The sequence below is a fragment of the Bos grunniens genome, chromosome 7, assembly GCF_055505025.1.
Source record: "Bos grunniens cultivar Pamir isolate PY7600 chromosome 7, Bosgru_T2T1.0, whole genome shotgun sequence".
NCBI lineage: Eukaryota > Metazoa > Chordata > Mammalia > Artiodactyla > Bovidae > Bos > Bos grunniens.
This window is the reverse complement of record NC_141171.1, coordinates 13,999,942-14,008,358: the sequence shown is the minus strand read 5'-3', so window position 1 is coordinate 14,008,358 and position 8,417 is coordinate 13,999,942. Positions and strand designations below refer to the sequence as shown.

The following is an 8,417-nucleotide window of genomic DNA, read 5'->3' as shown; positions in this document are numbered from 1 at the left end:
GAGTAGCATGGAAACATATACACTAACATATGTAAAAAAGAAGGTTGCATTTTACTGAGATCCTGGAGGTATTACCTCTAATGTCCTCTCTCCCTTTCACTTTTCAGTGAAGTTTTATAAAGTATGGGTGTATCAACAGAGGTGAATAACACATGAACCAAGAAGGAAGCAGTTCTAAACAGAATTTGTCACTGAGAAATATTGCTGAACGTACTGGGGTATATGGTCTTAGAAATGAAGCTTGAATCCAAAATATGGACACAGTGCTCAATGCCCATTTAGTTATTTCCTATTTTTCAAACCCTCTTTCATTCTTCCAAAGGTGACCAAGCAGCACAGAGCTGGAAATCTAACAAGAGTCTCAGAATTCTTCCTTCTGGGCCTGTCAGATGATCCAGAACTGCAGCCTTTCCTCGTTGGACTCTTCCTGTCCATGTACCTGGTCACTGTGCTGGGGAACCTGCTCATCATCCTGGCTGTCACCTCTGACCCCCACCTCCACACCCCCATGTACTTCTTCCTCTCCAACCTGTCCTTGGCGGACATTGGTTTCATCTCCAGCACTGTCCCCAATATGATTGTGAACATCCAAACTCACAGCAGAGGCATTTCCTATGTGGGCTGCCTGACACAGATGTCTACTTTTACCTTTTTTGGTTGTTTGGATGATACGCTTCTGCTTGTGATGGCCTATGACAGGTTTGTGGCCATCTGTCAGCCACTGCACTACACCGTCATCATGAACCCACGCCTGTGCTGCTCCTTAGTTTTGGTGTCCTCTTTTGTTAGTCTTTTGGAGTCCCAGGTGCACAGTTGGATTGTGTCACAAGTCGCCTGCTTCAAGGATGTGGAAATTTCTAATTTCTTCTGTGACCCTTCTCTACTCCTCAAGCTTGCCTGTTTTGACACTTTCACCAGTAGCATAGTCATGTATTTTGGTGGTACCATCTTTGGATTTCTTCCTGTCTCAGGTATCTTTTTCTCTTACTATAAAATTTTTTCCTCCATTCTGAGAGTTCCCTCATTAGGTGGGAGGTATAAAGCCTTCTCCACCTGTGGCTCTCATCTGGCAGGTGTTTGCTTATTTTATGGAACAGGCCTTGGTGTGTACCTCAGCTCAGCCACCTCACAATCTCCCAGGAAGGATGCAGTGGCCTCAGTGGTGTACACCGTGGTCACCCCCATGCTGAACTCCTTCATCTACAGTCTCAGGAATAGGGACATCAAAAGGGCTGTGTTCAGGTTACTCAGCAAAACAATCTAATCTCAGTACCTGTGTCATTCATTTAGAATGTAGGTTAGAAAATGCAACAAAACTATGCATGTGAACCTCAAATTCTACCTCTCTCATCACCTCGCTTTTGTAGTTCTTCTGGCCTTCAACACTTCCCCTTGCTTAACACCTGAGTGTTGCTGAGTTTGATATGTCTTTAATGAGACTGTGAGAGTATTCTGGGATCCTTTGTATAGCTTAATAAATGCAGGATTGAATATTATTTTACTGTGGTGATGCTTCATTTTATTATTAGCAGCCCAAGCATCCTGGTAAGATGAATAACTTTTTTTTACATATTTACAATTTACATCTTTCCCATAGTTCTTGTATATTTTCCATGTGTGTGCTCAGTTGTTCAGTTGTGTCTGACTTTTTGTGACCTCATGGATAGTAGCCTTAGTAGCCTGCCAGACCCCTCTGTCAGTGGAGTTTTCCAGGCAAGAATACTAAAGTGGGTTGCCATTTCCTCCTCAAGGGAATTTTCCCAATCCAGGGATCAAAACTGTGTCTTCTATGTCTTCTATATTTGCAGATGAATTCTTTACTGCTAGCACCATCTAGAAAGCCCAAAAGCAATAGACAGAGGAGCCCAGTGGGTTACTGTCTAAAGGGTTTCAAAGAGTTGGACACGACTGAGCCACTAAGCCCTTCCACTTCCATGAAAGGACAGAGGAGTTCTCATTGTTCTACATCCTCACCATCACATTGATATTTTCCATATTGCTTCTATTTATCAATTCTGCATATGGAGTTTACGTGGGAGGATACATATAACCTCTTCTCAGTTCTGGTTTTTATGAAAATCATCCAGGAAACATAAAAATACTGACAATTGGGTCTCAATAACAGAGATTCTGATTTAACTGGACTTCGTTGTGCCCTGAGGATGAGGATTATTAAAAGCACTCAATGGTCCTGCTGAGAATTACTGATATGAACCAATACTTTCATTCAAAGGTGCCCTTTATGCCTTGGGTCCTAACTGCTCATGGACGAAGATGCTAAAGTGATCAGACTTCAGTAGGGGACAATATGAAAAGCCAACTGGCAGTTTATTTCCCCCATTATTCCTGAAAATGATTTGCACATATGGTCTCTCTTCACACCATACAATTGGGTCTGTGTGCTGGTTGTGAAGCTATCATCTTTGCCCCAAACTCACATTTATATACTTTGTTTGGGGTGGAGCTCTAAAATCCTTGCTCTATTTCCCATCTTGTGGTCATCTTATATACATTCAATTGTGATCAGTAAAAGTCTCTTTACCCTAAATACTCGACTGTTCCCTTTTTATCCCTCAAGGCCTTGGAGTTGTAGCTTCCTTCACTTTTTTTCTCCTTTTTTTACTCATTCATCAACCATTTATTTTTCTCAATTGGATTTTTACAAAAACAACATCCACTCATTGTGACAAGCCAGCGATAGAATTATAAAGAAAATCATCCTTCCCCTCCTTTCTCCAACCTCATTTGCTGGATTAATTGAGTATTGCACCTAGGATTTCTTTCATCCTCTTCTCTATATTCAGACAGGCAAAAGCAAATGCAAGGAGTTTTTTTTTTTTTTACCTTTTACAAAGAATAAAATTGTTCCATACACATCACTCTGAAATTACAACCAATATGCATGGGTATTTTTTTGGTTTTTAATATTTATGTTGTCTTATAATTGGAAGAAAATTGATTCACAATGTTGTGTTGGTATCTGCCATACAACACGAATCAGTCATATTTATACATATATCACCTTCCTCTTGAGCCTCCCTCCTCTCCCCTGATCCCACCCATCTAGGTCATCGAAGAGCACCAGACTGGGCTCCCTGTGTTCTCACCAGGTATCCATTTTACACATGATAGTGTGTATATGTCAATGGTACATTCTCCTTTCATCCCACTCTCTCCTTCATTCACTGTGTCCACAAATCCATTCTCTACATCAGGTGCTCCATTCCTGCCCCACAAATAGGTTCATCAATACCCTTTTTCTAGATTCCATATATATATATATATATATATATATATACATATATACATATATACATATATACATTAATATATGATATTTGTTTTCTTTTTCTGACATGTCACTCTGTATGACAGACTCTAGGTTCATCTACCTCACTACAATGGACTCAGTTTCATTTCTTTTATGGCTGAGTAGTATTCCATTGTATACATGTACCACATCTTCTTTATCCATTTCATCTGTAGTTGGACATCTAGGTTGCTTCCATGTCTCAGCTATTGCAACTAGTGTGCTGATGAACTTTGGGATACATATGTCTTTTTGAATTATGGTTTTCTCAGGGAATATGCCCATAGTAGAATTGCTGTGTCATATGGCAGTTGTATCCTAGTTTCTGAAGGAACTTCCATGCTGTTCTCCATAGTTGTAGATAGAATTTTAAAAATTACATCATACCACTATCCACAAACATCCCACTTTATCCACTATTAAAAAACAGGTGAGCCCAAACCACATTTTGTAAAAGTGTTCAAGCACTGAGACCACAAAGAAACCTAAAGAAAATATATTCTGGAGCGAGTAGATTCCCATGTAGTTAGCAGAAATTGGAAGCGCATGGAAGATTTATTACATTCATCCATGAAATGGCTGCAGGTTGTCCTGATGTTGGTGGAGGAGCTCTCTTTCTGCTGCTAAGTCGCTTCAGTCGTGTCCTACTCAGTGTGACCCCATAGACGGCAGCCCACCAGGCTCCCCAGTCCCTGGGATTCTCCAGGCAAAAACAATGGAGTGGGTTGCCATTTCCTTCTCCAATGCATGAAAGTGAAAAGTGAAAGTGAAGTCGCTCAGTCGTGTCTGACTCTTCGTGACCCCATGGACTGCAGCCCAACAGGCTCCTCCATCCATGGGATTTTCCAGGCAAGAGTACTGGACTGGGGTGCCATTGCCTTCTCTGGGAGGAGCTCTCTTAGTATATCAGAAACCAGGGGTCTACTTCAGACTGTATTATGTGAAGCAGTAGAGTAGGATCTGCAGAAGTACCCAGGGGAGAATAAGTTCTACCCATAATCTAGCTTGTGTCCAGGAAATTTTTGTTGAGATCATGGTGGTGGGATGAATTTGGGGATATGCTGGAAAGCAGATGGATAAGCCCTGAGTCTTGAATTGTTTGGAGGACAAAGTCTTTATAGAGAACGAGGATTGTGTGGTGGGCAGTATCTGAGAAGCTCCCAATGTCCCATCTCTTGGTTTTCATTGCTTTGCATATTTCCCTTCCCACTGAGTGTGAAATGTACATAGAGACCCACTTCCAACGATGAGAATGTGGAAGAATGTTGGGAAGTCAATTCTGGGAAGCGAGTAAAATAATCTGGCTTTGTTCTTGCTGCATCTCTCTCTTGTTTTATTGATAGTCCACACTGATAAAACGCAACTCCCCCACCAGGCAAGGAGGTCAAGTGTCAAGGAACTGAAGGAATTCTTTGGACAATATTGTGTGGACAGGTGAATCCTCCCAACAGGTTCATGAGTGTGCTTGAAAGTGGACACCTGCTGATTCAATCTTGAGATGCCTGCAGCCCTGGCTATCACCTTGAATGCAACCTTCTGGGAGACACAGTGAAATATTTAAAGTATCAGTAATAAAATCATAAGTAAAGATCAACAGTTTTCTAATATGCCAATGTAATTCATTTAGAGAAAAAACTTAGAACTGAAGATTCATTCAAATTAGCAAAACAGTGAAGTCCACCATTTCCAATACCAGCTGAGCCAGGGTGAGGAAAGGAAAATAAGAAGTTATCCTTAGAAAAAAATATTAACTGTGAAAATGGAAAGTGTATCATATCCTTGGTATGGATCTAATGCTGCATAGACCTCATGATTGATACAATCAATTTGCAGATATCAAGACCACACTAAGCGTTTTAGATTGTGAAATAAAATCTGAGTTTTATGTTAAGAACCTGTAAATTAGAAGTAAGAAGCAAGAGTACAGGTGAATTTCCTTCTGAGAAGAGGAACTGAGTCACTGCCCAGGACATTCACTTTTCTCCTTTTCCTTTGCTGTTAATATTAACAAGTCCCCAGAGATAGAGACAACACTGTCCCACTGGCTAATGATGAGCTCTGGGCCTTGAGCCCTAAGGTCAAATCATTTTAAATAATTAGCCTGTGCCTAGAGCTCTTTAGTTTGCCAGTTTTAATATTGTGACTCCACACCCATGTCTTTATCCTTTGCAGGAGCCTGCATCATAAGGTTCAGCCTGATTCTGTCTTTCTGCCCATCCTGAGGAGGGACCCTGTGACTTCATCACACATCAGGCAGGAGAGGGTCAGTGAGTCTGTGCTCCTTGGTCATGTTCTAGCAGAGATGCAGCCCAGCCCAGTAAGTGCAGAGGGGAATGTGTAGAATGTTATTATATCTACAGAGATTCTATAGTTTATCCCTGGCAGCCTAAGCATACTCAAAAGATGAGTAATTCCCTTTCATTTATACATCAGCATATGCAAAATAAATAGCAAGTGAGAATTTGATATGTGACACAGGGAACTCAACCCAGTGCTCTGTGACAACCTAGAGGGATGGGATGGGATGGAGATGGGAAGGGGACTCCAGAGGGAGGAGACATATGTATACCTGTGGCTGATGCATGTTGATGAATAGCAGAAGCCAACACAATATTGTGGGAGAAGGCAATGGCACCCCACTCCAGTGTTCTTGCCTGGAGAATCCCATGGATGGAGAAGCCTTGTAGGCTGCAGTCCATGGGGTCACACAGATTTATACATGACTGAAGCAACTTAGCAGCAGCAGCAACACAATATTGTAAAGCAATTATCCTCCAAGGAAAGAAAAAGAAAAAATATCTATGCAAGGAGATACAAACAAGTAAAAATTAGTTTTCATGTCTTTTTTTTCCCCCTGGAATTATCTTTTACTTATTATTTTTTTAATTTAATTTTATTTTTTAACTTTACAATATTTATTGGTTTTGCCATATATCAATATGACACCACCACAGGTATACACGAGTTCCCATCCTGAACCCTTCTCCCTCCTCCCTCCCTGCACCATCCCTCTGAGTCGTCCCAGTGTACCAGCCCCGAGCATCCGGTATCTTTCATCGAACCTGGACTGGCGACTCGTTTCATATATGATATTATTCATGTTTCAATGCCATTCTCCCAAATCGTCCCACCCTCTCCCTCTCCCACAGAGTCCAAAAGACTGTTCTATACATCAGTGTCTCTTTTGCTGTCTCATATACAGGGTTATTGTTACCATCTTTCTAAATTCCATATATATGCGTTAGTATACTTCATTGGTGTTTTTCTTTCTGGCTTACTTCACTCTGTATAATAGGCTCCAGTTTCATCCACCTCATTAGAACTGATTCAAATGTATTCTTTTTAATGGCTGAGTAATACTCCATTGTGTATATGTACCATGGCTTTCTTATCCATTCATCTGCTGATGGACATCTAGGTTGCTTCCCTGTCCTGGCTATTATAAACAGTGCTGCGATGAACATTGGGGTACATGTGTCTCTTTCAGTTCTGGTTTCCTCAGTGTGTATGCCCAGCAGTGGGATTGCTGGATCATAAGGCAGTTCTATTTCCAGTTTTTTGAGAAATCTCCACACTGTTCTCCATAGTGGCTGTACTAGTTTGCATTCCCACCAACAGTGTAAGAGGGTTCCCTTTTCTCCACACCCTCCCCAGCATTTATTGCTTGTGGACTTTTGGATCGCAGCCATTCTGACTGGCGTGAAATGGTACCTCATAGTGGTTTTGATTTGCATTTCTCTGATAATGAGTGAAGTTGAGCATCTTTTCATGTGTTTGTTAGCCATCTGTATGTCTTCTTTAGAGAAATGTCTATTTAGTTCCTTGTCCCATTTTTGATTGGGTCGTTTATTTTTCTGGAGTTGAGCTGTAGGAGTTGCTTGTATATTTTTGAGATTAGTTGTTTGTCAGTTGCTTCATTTGCTATTATTTTCTCCCATTCTGAAGGCTGTCTTTTCACCTTGCTTATAGTTTTCTTTGTTGTGCAGAAGCTTTTAGGTTTAATTAGGTCCCATTTGTTTATTTTTGACAAAGACTATGAAAAGAGACGAAGAAGGTCACTACATAATGATCAAAGGATCAATCCAAGAAGAAGATAAAACAATTAAAAATATATATGCACCCAACATAGGACCACCGCAATATGTAAGACAAATGCTAACAAGTATGAAAGGAGAAATTAACAATAACACAATAATAGTGGGAGACTTTAATACCCCACTCACACTCATGGATAGATCAACTAAACAGAGAATTAACAAGGAAACACAAACATTAAATGATACAATAGACCAGTTAGACCTAATTGATATCTATAGGACATTTCACCCCCAAACAATGAATTTCACTTTTTTCTGAAGCGTACACGGAACCTTCTCCAGGATGTTTCTTGACTTCCTACTTTTGCATTCCAGTCCCCAATAATGAAAAGGACATCTTTTTTGGGTGTTAGTTCTAAAAGGTCTTGTAGGTCTTCATAGAACTGTTCAACTTCAGCTTCTTCGGTGTTACTGGTTGGGGCATAGACTTGGATTACTGTGATATTGAATGGTTTGCCTTGGAAATGAATAGAGATCATTCTGTTGTTTTTGAAAATGCATGCAAGTACTGCATTTTGGACTCTTTTGTTGACCATGATGGCCACTCCATTTCTTCTGAGGGATTCCTGCCCACAGTAGTAGATATAATGGTCATCTGAGTTAAATTTAACCATTCCAGTCCATTTCAGTTCACTGATTCCTAGAATGTCATTGCTACGAACAAAGCTAGTGGAGGTGATGGAATTCCAGTTGAGCTATTGCAAATCCTGAAATATGATGCTGTGAAAGTGCTGCACTCAATATGCCAGCAAATTTGGAAAACTCAGCAGTGGCCACAGGACAGGAAAAGGTCAGTTTTCATTCCATTCCCAAAGAAAGGCAAGGCCAAAGAATGATCAAACTACTGCACAATTGCACTCATGTCACATGCTAGTAAAGTAATGCTCAAAATTCTCCAAGCCAGGCTTCAGCAATATGTGAACCGTGAACTTCCTGATGTTCAAGCTGGTTTTAGAAAAGGCAGAGGAACCAGAGACCAAATTGCCAACATCCGCTGGATCATGGAAAAA

The 8,417-nt window shown here is 40.7% G+C and overlaps 1 protein-coding gene across 1 annotated transcript; it reads left to right on the top strand.

Annotated features, from left to right (window-relative positions):
• Positions 1-296: 296 nt before the first annotated feature.
• On the top strand, positions 297-1,264 carry LOC147368520 (olfactory receptor 7E178-like). Its single transcript, XM_086413461.1, has one exon. The coding sequence runs from the start codon at positions 434-436 to the stop codon at positions 1,262-1,264; it is 831 nt and encodes a 276-aa protein (XP_086269587.1). The 5' UTR covers positions 297-433.
• Positions 1,265-8,417: the final 7,153 nt, after the last annotated feature.

Bases quoted from the DNA above. Each gene is read 5' to 3' on its own strand.
- LOC147368520 (XM_086413461.1), top strand. From the start codon at position 434: ATGTACCTGGTCACTGTGCTGGGGAACCTGCTCATCATCCTGGCTGTC.